Source organism: Sminthopsis crassicaudata, chromosome 5 (assembly GCF_048593235.1).
Source record: "Sminthopsis crassicaudata isolate SCR6 chromosome 5, ASM4859323v1, whole genome shotgun sequence".
In the NCBI taxonomy this organism is placed as follows: Eukaryota; Metazoa; Chordata; class Mammalia; order Dasyuromorphia; family Dasyuridae; genus Sminthopsis; species Sminthopsis crassicaudata.
The window spans coordinates 172,459,875-172,475,070 of NC_133621.1; the positions used below are offsets into that span (position 1 = coordinate 172,459,875).

The 15,196-nt window shown below is 33.3% G+C and overlaps 1 protein-coding gene across 2 annotated transcripts in view; it reads left to right on the plus strand.

Moving 5' to 3' along the window:
* Positions 1-15,196, plus strand: part of ITPR2 (inositol 1,4,5-trisphosphate receptor type 2) — a 507,042-nt gene that overhangs the window by 330,157 nt on the left and 161,689 nt on the right. For both annotated transcript variants that reach the window (XM_074268787.1, XM_074268789.1), the window contains exons 38-39: positions 6,814-6,916; positions 7,649-7,836. In XM_074268787.1, the coding sequence (XP_074124888.1) occupies positions 6,814-6,916; positions 7,649-7,836 (291 nt within the window). The remainder of the gene's footprint in view (positions 1-6,813; positions 6,917-7,648; positions 7,837-15,196) is intronic.

Consider the following 15,196-nt stretch of genomic DNA (forward strand, 5'->3'; position numbering starts at 1 on the left):
TGATCTCAAATTGTGTTTTGTTGGACAAATCATCAATTCTATACTTTGTAAGTTTGCTGCAATATAATCGACTATCACAAAGTTAACAGTGAAATTTGTATTTACTTGACTCTAAAGAAATGTTTTTACTTTTGGAGAGATCAATTCTGTGACCATTCAGAGTGGTTTCTTTTAAGAAAATTCAAAAATCTGTTTTTATTTCCTTCTGTATTCCCTACTTTTACCCTTGGCAGAATTTGCAAGGATATAAATGATACTCATTGGTTACAATAAAGTTTCTATGAATCATTGTTTCTTTAAAACCCAACTTGGTTGTTATATGTATTGGGCAGCTGTGCTTTATTTACTCCTCACTCTCCCACACTAGTAAGGACTAGAGGTAGAAAAGCTAGAATATCAAGCAATAGGACTTCTGTTTTTATTAATGATTGCTGAAAAAAGGTGCCAGTTAACATGATGGTAAGCCATTCCTGATATTCAGAGTGTTGTTATATCTTTTGAAACTTTTTGAAGAAATGTTATTTCAAATTGCATTGTTGGTATTGTTATTTAACTACTTTTCTTTTTTATTAGATTTACTAGTTTATTTTAAAATTTTTTTTATTTTTGAAAATGAATCTTTCTATCCCACATCTTCCCCCATCAACTGAGTAAATATATAAAAAAAATTCCTCAAAACATATCTACATAGTCTAGCAAAAAAAAATGCCACATTATTCTCTCTGAAAATGAATGTCTCTTCATGCAGGAGTTGAATATGTTTCATTGTCATGTTTTTGGATTTGTGGTTTAGCATTGTCTTGATCAGAGTTTTAAAGTCTTTCAAAGACTTTAAAACATTTTTTTCCCTGAGAGCATTCTGCATATCATTTCCCAGAGAACAGAAATATTCTATCACAAACATATCACACAGTTTATTGAGCCATTCCCCAATTTCTAATTATTTTTTGTCCTGAGAAGAGACCTTTCATGAATATTTTTTGTAGGCCATTTTTCTTTCTTTTTTTTTTTCTTTTCTGTTTTTTTTTTCCCCAAATTTCTTTTGGTATTCATGCCTAGTAGTGGTGTTGTTAGGCCAAAGGATATGCATGAATTTGCAGTCCTTTGGGCACATATCATATCTTTTGATCATTTATCAGTTGGGTTATGGTTCTTATTTTTTATAAATTTGACTCAGTTCCCTTTATATTTAAGCAATGAGACCTCATCAGAGAAAATTGCTTTGAAAATTTTTCTTATAATTACTATTGCCATTTGTATTCCCCCTCCCATTTATTCCCTTTCTCCTTTCACTCTGTCCCTCCTCAAAAGTGTTTTGCTACTGAGCACTCCCTCTTCCAATATCATCTTCCCCCCTTCCTATATCTCATTCCTCTCCTATTTCCTTTCAGGGTAAAAGTTATTTTTATTTATGATACTGTTATCATATATAAGTTGTTCTCCTAGTTCTCAATTCACCTTGCATCAGTTTATAGGGGTCTTCCCAGTTTTCTCTGATATTGTTCATTTCATCATTTCTTATGGCACAATGATATTCCATTGCAATATTCCATTGCACAATTTGTTTAGCCATTCTCCAAGACCTATATATAGAAATATTTATATCTATATCTATCTATCTTTTTATTATTTCTTTGATGTGTTTGGCTATAGTAGAGGTAAAGTTGGATCAAAGGATATGGGTAAGTGAGGCATAGTTCTAAAATAGTCCTAGGCTTTTCAGACTGACTAGACCAATTCATAATCTTTTTTCTTTTGAAAGATATACTATAATAACTTTTCTTTCCAATGATGATGATGATGATAAATATCTTAATTGTCACTGAGGGAGGATTTACATATTTGCCTTGAATGAAATTAAGTGGATCAATGTATGGTAAAGAGAACAGAAAACAAAATTTTGCCTTATTTTTTAACAATTCATACTGAATTTATTAAAACAATTATAAATATCACTAAAATGGTAAAATAAAGAGAAAATGATTCTCAGTTCATAGAAATATGTTTTATAATAGATACATTTTTGAGGACTTAGAAAATACTCTATTACAACTTCTTAACTGATGGTTCTTGTTGTAGTCTATTGTGACAGTAGTACATGCAGGGTATGTACAAAGTAGCTTTCTTGACATGACACTAATCACTCACACTAATTCTGTTCTGTTTTCTTCAAGCCTAGGTAGTCATGTAATGATAATTTCCTAACCATGTGGCTTACGCTAAAGTTATTTTATTAGAATGTGTGCTTGGGCAAAAAGTTCATTCATTACTAGAAAGCACTCAGGTTACAAAGTTCTCCCCTCTTCTACCTTCTGCAAATTATGCCTGTTTTTATATCACCAGAGGTGCTAATGCCAGAATTCCCAGTAATATAGGGATATGGAAATAAAATATTATTCCAATTTTTAAAAAAAGAATAACCCATATAGATTTAGAGTCCTTAAATGGGGTAAATCAGAATTGACTAGTCTTGTTCCTAAGACTCTGATATTTGGCTTTTCTGTGGTCATATGTTTATTAAAATGGTAAAATAAAAATCAAATATTCCTTCATCCATCTATTTCTTTTCTATCTGAATGGGTAGAAAAGATTAGTAGGAGGAATTGCATGTTGAAAATTCTGCAGGATTGGCTTTGCAAGCAATCAAAGATTAGAGAAATGCTGAAATGCTGATGTTGGCAATCCATCCTGGTATAATCTCACCATCTGACAAGATTTCTGTCCTTGCTTCTCCTCTTTGATCTTTCTGGCTCCCTTACTTAGCACCTTAAATTTCTCCTCACATAAGCACCTCTGCTTCCACAGTGTAACTTTCTAGGATCTATCCTACCTCTTTTTCTCCACTGTGTCCAGTGTCATGATGGAATCAGAGACTCAAGTTCTCACAGATAACATCATCAAAAAGCAGAGAAAGAAAGGGCTGACATAATTCACATAATCACCCAATTGAAAAAGCTTTTATTGGACATGCGTGGTGGGAAAAGAGCTACATTTATAGTTATAGGGCCAAACCAAAGTTTGAATACCAGCTTTGTAGCTTATTATCTATATGACCTTAGGCATATCTTAACCTTTCTTGCCTCTATATGTCCTCTATAAAATGAGTATTCATTATTCTAGATGACTTCTAAAGTCTTTTCCAGGTCTAAATTTATGATTCTGTACATTTGTTAGGATTGTAAGGTACCTAACACTGCATTGTTAATTAAGGTTGCTATTTTACACTTCTTATTTCATGACTTATTCTATTTTTCCTTTATAGGTAATGCTGTATCTCAGTGCTATCATTGAGATGTTGAATCTCACTGGATAGTTAATTCTTGATTGTAACCTTAGGTCCTTTGCCTTCCAGAATATGATATTCTAGGCCCTTTGATCCTTTATTGCAGAAGCTGCCAAATCCTGGGTAATTCTGAGTGTTGCTCCTTGATATTTGAATTTTTGTCTGGCAGCTTGCAGTATTTTTTTCCTTGAGATTGTAGTTTTGGAGTTTTGCAACAATGTTCCTTGGGTTTTCCTTGTGAGATCTCTTTCCAAAGGTAATCAGTAGATTCTTTCAATGAGTATTTCCCCCCTGTGTTTCTAAAATATTGGGGAAAATTTTCTTAATGATCTCTTGCTGTGTTTGGGGTATAGTAGTGCTAAGGCTCTTTGTTGTTGTTGTTATTTTTGTTGTTGCATTGGCCTCAGCTAAGCCAATAATTTTTAAATTGTCTCTTCTGGAGCTATTTTCTAGGTCAACTATTTTTCCAATGAGGTTATTTCACGTTTTCTTTCATTTTTTCATTCTTTTTTGTTTGTTTGACTGATTCTTGCTGTTTCACAAAGTCATTAGCTTCCATTTGCCCTGTTTTAATGTGTGATTTTCTTCAGTTAGCTTTTGTATATCTTTTTCCTATTTGGCTAATTCTACTATTTAAGGAATTGTTTTCTTCAAACAATTTTTTCTTTCATTTTCCAAACTGTTGACTCTCTCTTGCATACTTCTCATTTCTTTTCTCATTTTTTTCTTCTAGCTCTCTTATTTCCCTTTTAAAGTCTTTTATGAACACTTCCAGGAAGCCTCTTTGGGCTTGAGGCCAATTCATATTACTCTTTGAGATTTCTTCTGTGGATATTCTGTCCTCATCTGAGTTTGTATTTTAGTCTGCCCTGTGACCATATTAGCTTTTTATGGTCAAGGTTCTTTTCTGTTTCTTGCTCATTTTCTTTTCTTTTGTTTTCTTTTGTTTTCTTTTCTTTTGTTTTCTTTTCTTTTCTTTTCTTTTCTTTCTCTCTCTCTCTCTCTCTTTCTTTCTTTCTTTCTTTCTTTCTTTCTTTCTTTCTTTCTTTCTTTCTTTCTTTCTTTCTTTCTTTCTTTCTTTCTTTCTTTCTTTTTCTTTTTATTTTTCTTCTTTTTTTCTTTTTTTGTATTTCCTCTTTTTTCACTTTTAAGGTCGAGGTCTGCTCCTGAGGTACAGGGGAAAGGGGAAGAAGGTAGGGGGGGAGCTGTCCCAAGCTTCCTGTGCATCTCTGAGTCTTAGCTTTGAGCATAAGGGCCCCTTGTGTGGGAGTAGATTTGCCTGCTCTTTTCAACAAACAATATGGTTACCTGGAGTTTGCCTTTCTGGGACTGGAAGCTGCCCAACTAATTTGCTCCTCTACTGAGCCAGGACTGAAAATCTTAGTTGCTGATTTGCTGGGATTAAGATCCTCTCACTGACTTTCCCACAATCTATCTCAGCTGGGTTGAACACTCTTTTCACCTCAATGAGACTGATGTTTTTTTCAGTCTACCTTAAACTGGAAAGTGGTTTCATTCCATCAGACTCTGTTCAGAGGCTTGGTTTCGGGTGGTTTTCGAGGAAGACTGGGAGAGCTTGAGCAGCTTCCTGACTTTACTCTGCCATCTTGGTTTCTCTCCTGGAAGTGATCTCAATTCTATCATGGAATCCTGGATTTGGAGCCACACAGACAAGTTCAGATCTTGCTTATAATATTAGCTGACTGACCATAAGCAAATTATTTCTCTTTGTAATTCTGGATCGTACACTAAGAATTGGAAGGGACTTTTGAAGTCCTTTCATTTAATCTCATTTTATAGATGGGGAAACTAAGAGGTTCAGTAATTGGTTCAAGATCACACATGTATTAATTTCCTGGGCCAAATTTTAAATCTAGCTCATATGACTCCAAAACCAACATTCTTTCCAGTCCTTCATATTATATATCTTTAAGTTAGATAGTTTGCTATTCGTAAGAGGATAAGCAAATGCTTTAAAACATATAATTTTAGAGAGAAGTATCTAAGGTACTACAGGGTTAAATAACTTGCCCACACAGTTAGTATATGTCATAAATAAGACTTAAAAGTCAAGTTTTTCTTAATCAAAGGCCAGCTTTTTAATCCCTTAAGCCATATCTCTTTCCCACATTTTCTTAAGAATTAATATCATTGAAACAATTATACTAGAAGCATATTAGGAGAATAAGGGATAGTCTATTTGTCCATCTGTGGAGAAGGGAGGAATTTATTACCAAAGGAGAGCTAGAGAATATTATGAAATTTCAGTTACCTTAAATTTAAAAGATTTTGCACAAGCCAATGTAGCCAAGATTAGAAGGGAAGCAGAAAACTGGGAACTATTTTTTATATTCAGTATTTCTGATAAAGGCTCATTTCTAAAATATATAGATAATTGACTCAAATTTATAAGAATTCAAGACATTCCCCCATTGATAAATAGTCAAAGGATATGAACAGACAATTTTCAGAAGAATAAAAATAAAGCCATTTATAGTCATATGTGAAAAAATGCTCTAAATCACTATTAATTAGAGACATGCAAATTAAGACAACTCTGAGGTATCACTTCACACTCTCAGACTGGCAAAGATGACAGGAAAAGATGATGATAAATGTTGGAGGGGATGTGGGAAAACTGGGACACTAATGCATTGTTCATAGAGTTATAAACTGATCCAACCATTCTAGAGAGCAACTTAGAACTATGCCCAAAAGGCTATTAAACTGTGCATACCCTTTGATCCAGCAGTGTCTCTGGGTCTGTATCCCAAAAACATCATAAAAAAGGGAAAAGGTTCCACATGTACAAAATGTTTGTAGCAGTCAAATTTTTGTATTTGCAAGGAACTGAAAATTGAGTGGATGCCCATCAGTTGGGGAATGGCTGAATAAGTTATGGTATATGAATGTTATGGAATATTATTGTTCTATAAAAAATAATGAGCAGGCTGATTTTAATAAAGCATGGAAAGAGTTACATGAAGTGATGCTGAGGGAAGTCAGTAGAAACAAGAGAATATTGTATGTAGCAACAAGAAGATAATGTGATAATCAACTGTGATGGACTTGACTCCTTTCAACAATGAAATGATTCAAAGCAATTCCAAAAGACTTGTGATGGAAGGTGCTATCTGAATGCAGAGGAAGAGAACTATGGAGACAAATTGTGGATCAAAGCATAGTATTTTCACCTTTTTGTTGTTTGTTTCTTTTTGTTTTCCTTCTTCTGTTTTTTTCTTTTGATCTGACTTTACTTGCATAACACAACAAATATGGAAATATGTTTAGAAGAATTGCACATGTTTAAATAATATTGGATTGCTTGCTGTCTAGGAGAAAGGGAAAGAAAGGAGGGAGGGAGAAAAATTTGTAACACAATATTTTGCAAAGATGAATGTTGAAAATTATCTTTCCATGTGTTTAGGAAAATAAAAAGCTATAAAAATGTCATCATAATATGCCTACATTTCTTACTTTTACTGTTTAAAAGAAATCAACAAATAACATATTTTTATCTTTTTTTTTAGGGGAACACATTAAGGAAAATACTGCTAAATCGTTATTTTAAAGGTGATTATGGGACTGGTGTGAATGGACCCCTATCAGGGACCTACAGCAAAACTGGTCAAGGTAATAAAACAAACAGACAAACAAACAATTGTGAAATAAGTTGGTACTTTCTTAAATTTCTCTTTTTAGAAACTTTAAGGTGTATATTAATGTTATTCCTGATCTAGAATGTTAGCTTGGATACTTTTTTTTTTTTTTAACATTTTGGCATATAATACAATATTTACTTTCACAGGAAAGTGGAGTGGCAACAAAAAAATCATCCCATTGAATTATGGATTCATAAAACAATCAGAACTACTCATAGAAACTAATGAATTTTTATTGCTTTTCTTTTAGTGTATTTATTTGAATTGAAATGTCATACTTGATTTTAATGAAGTCAAATTTTATTTCACTAAAGTATTATTCAAAATATAACACTTTGAAATGATCAGTGTTTGAATCTGATTTTAACTCACATGCTTTATGACCTTGGGCAATGGGTTTTAATTCCCTATAGCAAAATTTCTTTAGAAATTTTGTAGAATCTATAAAATGAAAACAACTAGTTTCCTTATTATCTAGAAGAATTTTTAAATGAGTATTTTTTCCTCTGAAATTATTTTTTAATTATTTAGTAGAAGGCTGTGGTTAAAACGTTTTACTTTTGAAATTTTATTTTAGCCAGATTTTGTATGTAAGTTTAATAGAATAAAAATTATTATTAAAAATTCATAGTTGTTAATTTTAAAAAGATTTTGGAAAGTTGAAATTACTGACTTTTGAAATCTACATTTATTCTGCACACAGGAAACTTTTCCGGACAAGATTCAGATAAGGTGGGAATATCAGTATCTGATATTCAGTGTCTTTTGGATAAAGAAGGTGCATCTGAACTTGTCATAGATGTTATAGTGAACACCAAAAATGATAAAATTTTTTCTGAAGGAATTTTGCTTGGCATTGCATTGCTTGAAGGAGGAAATACTCAAACACAGGTACTCATTTTTTGCATCTTACTCATTATTCTATTTACATTTCTAATCTAATTGTCTTGGAAAGAAAGAAAAAGTGTTATTTTTCTTTCAGTTCTATTGTTTTCTCTTTGGTATATGATCTTTAAGTCATTTTTATTCTTAGTGAACTTTACTTTCATAATGTTACACGTCATTCATTAAAGTTATTTGGATATCTTCCTTCTAAATATTATGACACCATTTATCACTTTGGAACATGGCTAAGTTTCTTATAACACAATAAAAATTTGCTTTTGTCTTTCACTTCAAATTAAATTTAATTTCATCTATAAAATAGCAATTTCTACAAGCACCCCAAAATCACTGAATTCAATTTCATATTTATTTTAGTGTTTCAGTAGATCATTGTGTGCATGCAGTTCAGTGGAAAGAGTGTTAGATTTAGCATTCCAATTCCATCTCTTTCACTTTATATTTAAGTAATCTGAGGCAAATGATTCTTTGTGCTCAGTGTCTTCATTTGTTAAATTAATGGGTTGGATTAGATGGCTTCTCAGGTACATTCCAACTCTTTTTTTTTTTTTTTTTTTTATTTATTTATTTATTTTTTTTTTATTGTATTTTATAATTATAACATTTTTTGACAGTACATATGCATGGGTAATTTTTTACAACATTATCCCTTGCACTTACTTCTATTCAGATTTTTTCCCTTCCTCCCCCAACCCCCTCCCCCAGATGGCAAGCAGTCTTATATATGTTAAATATATTACAGTATAATTTAGATACAATATATGTGTGTAGAACCGAATTTTTTGTTGCACAGGAAGAATTGGATTCCGAAGGTAAAAATAACAGTTTACATTCATTTCCCAGTGTTCCTTTTCTGGATGTAGCTGGTTCTGTCCATCATTAATCAATTGGAATTGGATTAGTTCTTCTCTATGTTGAAGAAATCCACTTCCATCAGCATACATCCTCGTACAGTATCATTGTTGAAGTGTATAATGATCTTCTGGTTCTGCTCGTTTCACTCAGCACATTCCAACTCTAAATATATACTTTTTAATGTTAAAAATGCACTGAATAATTTGACATATAGCTTAAATACTTCATTATTAGAATTGTTTGTTAAAGAATGAATTTATTTATGTTTCCTGTTTAGAAGGAATCAATTTACATTATGAAATAAATATTTTGTTGTCATGTTTTATAATTTTCAACATTTTTTTATCATGTAGAAATCTAATTGTAGGAAACAACATCAACTTGATTTATTCTTAAGTACAGGATGTTGTTGCAGTGTAGTATTGCAGTGTGGTATTCTTCCATCCTTCTGCCAGATTCCCGACTGCAGCTTGGCTTTTGCTCATCTCTAATAGGAGAATCTGCTGATCTGGTTCCAGAAGCTGTACTTTCCACTTCAGGAATCCAGGTGGCTTCTGGGAAACCAACCCCAGGCTCCTTGCTACACACACACAAATCCTGATCAGGATGATGTTTCTTTCCTTTCTTCATCCCTGCCACACATACCTCATCAGAGCATAACGCTGCAGATTGGCAGACATGTGATCATTACAGAATATGTTCCCTGAAACATGTAGAATTAAAGCAATAGTATATTCCTAAAGTTTTAAGATCAAGTACATTCATATTTAGTTAGATATACTGAAATGATACAGACTTTTATTTTATATTATTCATTTTCATATGTTCTTTATTTTAGCCAAATACATTTGCTTGCTTTTTCCTATTTTTATCTTATACATTAGTACTAGTTTTCCTCAATATGGAAATGTACTTTATACAATTCCTTACCTCTTAAAACTCTCTTTTTTTTTAATGGAATCAAAAAGGTGTCAGGTATCTTTTTGTATGGTCTTCAGCAGAAAATATTCTTTCCTTTAAATTTTCCTAGATTACATTGCCTATTCCTCTTCCCACCATATTTATTTGTATTTATTTATATACATAGAATATCATCACTTTTCCCTTCTGTTTCTCTTCTTCCTAGGACATTATAAGCTTCTTGAAAAGGGGACTGTGGCCTTTTTCACTTTTATATCCTCAGTTTCTAATACAATATTTTTCATAATGTATTAAGTAGGTGCTTGGTAAAATTTTTGTTTAATTGAATTGTTGTTGAACTGCTTGTATTTGTCTCGGAGCTTTAGGAGAAGCAAGAAAGTTCTAGGATTGTCTTTCCTTCATAGAATCATAATTCTAGAGAATTCTGATTACCTGTACAAGACTATTGAGAACAAGTTGACCTAAGTACCATGTTGCAGAGCCAAGATTCAAGCCCTTAGTGTCTATCTCCAAATCTAGCACTTTGTCTACTATATTATGCTATCTTCATCATTCATGGCAAGTCAAGTTTGGAGGTCACATTGCAGATGTAGTTAATATCATCCTTGAATCTGTTTTTATCAAACTAATAATTTGCACTTTGATGCAGTGGAGTGATGTGTTAAGAGGTAGAGAACCTGATATTCAAATCTTTCTGAAAATTAGCCATACTAACTTCTACTCCCATTTACATTTTTCTGTGATACTTTTAAAAATAGTTTAATTGAGCATTTATTTAGTTCTAACACTGTACAGCATATTGGACTATTCAGTGGGGATACATACATTGAAATGAAATAGTTTCTTCCCAAGATTACATTGTACTAGAGACCTACAGTATGAACACAGGTTGCTTTTAGTTGATTTAAGACAATCAATACAGTAATTTGGTGGTGGTGGTGGTGGTGGGGATAGTGTATACTAATAATTGGGATGATTCTCAAAGATGTATAAAAAGTGCTATTTGAGCTTAGTCATATAAGTGAAGAGAAAGTTTTTGACACAAGAGATGCATTTCTACACATGAAGAGCCAACTGTACAAAAGGTCAGTTTTTCTGAAATATAGAGACATAAAGGGCAGGAGGAATAATGTGCACTGCATCTGGTAAAAGTGATTAGAGCCAGATTGCAGAGAGTTTGAGGAGCTTGTCTTTTATCCTAGAGGAATGTTAAAAATACACTCTTGACAGTAAAAATCAGATAGTGAGGAAAATTTATTAAAGAAGAATCTTAAGGAATCACCTTAACGTTTCTGGCCAAAAGTGGGGTCCACTCCTCTTTGGGAAGAGGGAGCTTTTAGCATAGAAGTGGGAGAGGATATGTGGCACAGTCCCTCCCTTCAGAGACCGGATTGGTCTGTTCCCTTCTGGGTTACAATCTTTCTAATACACTTACTCTATGTTTCCCCTAAATATGCATAAACATGTTCTCCCTCCTTATCGTATGTCCCATGTTCAAAAATAGCAGAGACCTTCTCCTAGGGAGTGTATTGTTTAATATTCAATTAGCCTATTAAGCAGGCAATAGTGATTTGGTCATCAGATCATTGACTCCAACTAGTTTGGGCTGGATTGACTATTATCTTAAATTTGTGGTTTTCTCAAAGCCACAAGACTCTTTCTGTTTGGCTGGATCCACCTGTGCTTTCCCAGCTCCTGAATTCCTTGTTTGCTCAAGGTTTCTGTTGATCATTTAATTGTTCTATGAATTCTTAACCTTCCTTAACTTCTCACATTCTGAAAAACCACTTGGTCAATGGTACCTCCTGTCCTATACTACCCTGAAGCTTGGAACACTCTGTGGAAACCCAACTTTTCAGTATTTCTTACAGAAGATAACCTCTCAAGATTTTAGAGTAAGAAATGACATAGTTAAATCTGTATTTTAGGAAGATGATTTTAGTAATGGTGTGAAAAATGAGTTGAAAAGGGAAGCAATTGAAACAGTATAGGCAAGAGGTAATGAGAATTTCAATTGGAATAGTGATAATGTGAATAGAGGCCAATGGGAGAGGTACTGTAAATACAATTGACAAGATTTCGAAACTGATTCCATATAGGAGATTAGGAAATCAGTAGAGATTGCAGTATGATGTAGAGGAAGAAGCATCGGATTTTTAATTTAAAAATTGTTTCAATTTAGTACTAGGCCACTTTTTAACTGTGTAACACTGGATAGGCCACTTAACCTCTGTGGGTCTCAATTTCCTTTTCTGTAAAATGGAAATGTACTAGATGATCTTTAGGGTTCCTCTCACTTCTAACTCTATTATATGTGATCTCATGATAAGATATCCCTGTTTGTTTCAAATGATGGTATGTGGTATAATATCCTTACCTGGAAAAAATACATCATGAAAACATTTTTTAAAGTTAGAATACAATGATTTGAAAAAATAGACTGCCTGTTTTGTAAGGATCTAAGGATATAATTAAGACTGCAGAGACTTATTTTCAGTAGGGTGGCCACAAGAGAATGGAATCAGAAATGTTGGTGCCAGAAATTTTTTCCTCATGGATTTTACTTTGTGAGGGAAATCAATCAAGTTACATTCTCATCCCTACTTGCAGAGGTTGAGTTCACCCTTCCTGGGCTAATTGTCTAGGAGAAAAGGAGGATGCTAAAGGAGACAAGCTAATATAGATATACAAAAGAGATTAAAAAGATCCAAAAGCCAAAAGTTCCTCCTCTGAGATACGTGAACCCCAAAAAAATTTCTCAATAAATTTTGGGGAGTTTGTGAACTTTCATGGGGAAAATTGCATCTTTTATTCAGTGTAACTGATGTCTTTAGAAATTATTTTATGCATTTTATTCTAAGAGGTTCATAGACTTCAGAAGACTACCAAAGGGACACAAAATGAAAACTAAAAAAAGGAAGACAAAGTGACATTAAAAAACATTTGTAAGATTAATAATATAATATAATAATCCAGTAATGGGAGCTAATTTTACCATAAGTTTGGACTTAATTCAAGTCCCACTTCTTCCACATCTTGATTGTGTGATCTTGGGCAATTCATTTAACCTCTCATTGTCACCTAGTAGCTCCAAAGCTCCATGACTATAAATTACACACAGTAGCTCCTCATCTTAAGTGATATAGTTTTTTCACTAGGAACTCCCTAAACAGATGAAGTCACAAAAAGAGAGACTCATAATCACAAAACAAAAAAAAAATTAATAACATTTTTTAGAAAGACCTCAACCTATCAATCAATTAATCTGAACCAAAGCCCCTAATAAAAACAGATAATTCTGTGGGTTACTTAGAAGTCATGGAGCAACTCCAAAATAATTCAAGAATATAAATAAACTTTTAAAAGAAAATAGGATGGTAATTAGAAGTCAGCAGTCTCAACAAATCAAGATAAACAATAAATTAGAATATATATACATACATATATATATATATATATATGTGATTTTCTGCAAAGTATTAAAGAAAATGACAGATTTGGAGCTCAAAAATACAGAAGTCATAGGAAATTTGGCAAAAAAGAAACAAAAGATTATTTTATAAAGTCACATGAGTTCTATGCTAATTAAAGGAAATTCCCTTGATGAGTGAACTGACTGAATGAATGAATGCATTGGAGGGCTCCAAGAAAAGTATGACAGATTTAAAAATCAGAATTCTTATTAATAGAAGAAAACTTCCCAGAATTTTAAAATTATAGACAACAAAATATTGATTGATTGATCCATAGGGTGCTGCCAGGAAACACAAACATCCCTTTCCCTCTGTCTCTTCCTCTCCCTTCTTTTTCCTCTCTCCCTTCTCCCTTTTCCTTCTCTCCTTCTCTCTCTTTTTTCCTCTCTCTCTCTCCTTCCATCCTTCCCTCTCTCCCTCTTCATCCATCTCTCTCTCTTTCTCGCAATTCCATGACATTTAGTGGTGAAATTTCAGCTTTTCAATGTCAAACAAATTTTAAAAGCATAAAGGAGAAAAGAGAAAGGATTTCAAAGGAACTTCAGTCATACAAACCTGAACTATAGTAATAATAAAGCAGAGAACAGAATATAATGGGATATTCCAAAATAAAAGGCACTGAAGGTACAATCCAAAATAGCATAGGCTTCAAAGTCCAGATCTTAACTTGGGTTAAATTCTTTTGTCATGAAAACTTAGGAAATTGACCCTTCTCACCACCCCCATTGGATCTCAGGACTATGCTTCTACAGCAATGACATCTGAATTTCTAAAAAAGGTCAGAAGACAGCTTTTAGATCATCAATAAACATTATCTTTTCTGTTAATATTTTAAATGTGATCACTTTAGCCAGTGATCAACACATAAAATCCTATTAGAGCAATTAAGTCATATCAATTTTGAAATGTTGTTAATGAGACTCAAAAGACTGAAGAAAGATGCAGCTAAGTGGAATGATGTCTCATAGATTTTAATCAGAAGAACTTATAAAGGAACTCATACAGTGATTTTTATTGGGTGTTCAAAGGTGGAAAGAAAAATATTTTCATAGGACATTTGGTTGTTTCAAGCTGCAGCTGTGATCATTGTGTGCCCTATTATTCATAATAGAGGAAGAAAAGGTATAGAAATCCTTTCAAGAATTTGATAAAACTAAATCTAAAAATTGACTCAATATATACTTTTGTAATGCTGGAGAAATTGAGGCAAGAGAGAGATTAGAAAATATTTAATAATTTATTTGAAAGGGCAAGATTTACTGGGTCCAAATGGGTCCATGGTTTGGTCCCAGGGCTGAATGAGACTATCATCTCCCAAGAATCCAGCAAACAATGTGAGTTCTTAATGACCTATATACACATGGCTCAGACTCAGGGAGTAGACTGAGGTAGGGGCAGAGTCAGGGTGCCGGGCTGAGTTTGACTCTGACAGGGTGGAGGGAAGGTACGGGAGATAGGGATGACATAATGGGGGGAGGCACCCCAGAAGTGGGGAGAAGCATCTTGATAAGACAGTATCTGATATTCTAATAGCTTGGGATGGAGAGAGGCAGTCTGATATTCTAAAATAGGGGTTCTCAACTATGGCCCTGGGCCAGATGCAGCCTGCTAAGGACATTTATGGGACTATGGCAAATGGGCTGAGGGGCGGAGACAGAGTGTGAGGCTTTGTTTTTACTATAGTCTGGCCCTCCAACAGTCTGAGGGACTGAATGAACTGGCCCCCTATTTAAAAAGTTTGAGGACCACTGTCCGTTAAGATCTTTTATCCTTTCAAATATTCTGATTAAGAGGGAGGGGTGATTTTGTAGGATTAAGCAGAACAATTATAAACTGAGGCAGAACAATTAAGGAAACCGAGGCAGGATAATTAGGGAAACTGAGTCAGGACAATAAAAGAGAACTGTGGCATAACATTTTATTACTTGGTTACTTCAATTCAAGGATAGAAAGAAGTAAGGACAATGAAAAATATTCTAAAAATATGAAGAATAAAGAATTAAATAATGCAAAGATTAGTTTATAACAAAAGTTTCATCCATAGAGATCATGAATACTTTCTTCAAGAAAAAAAACCATAGGAAATTTTGAACATAGCA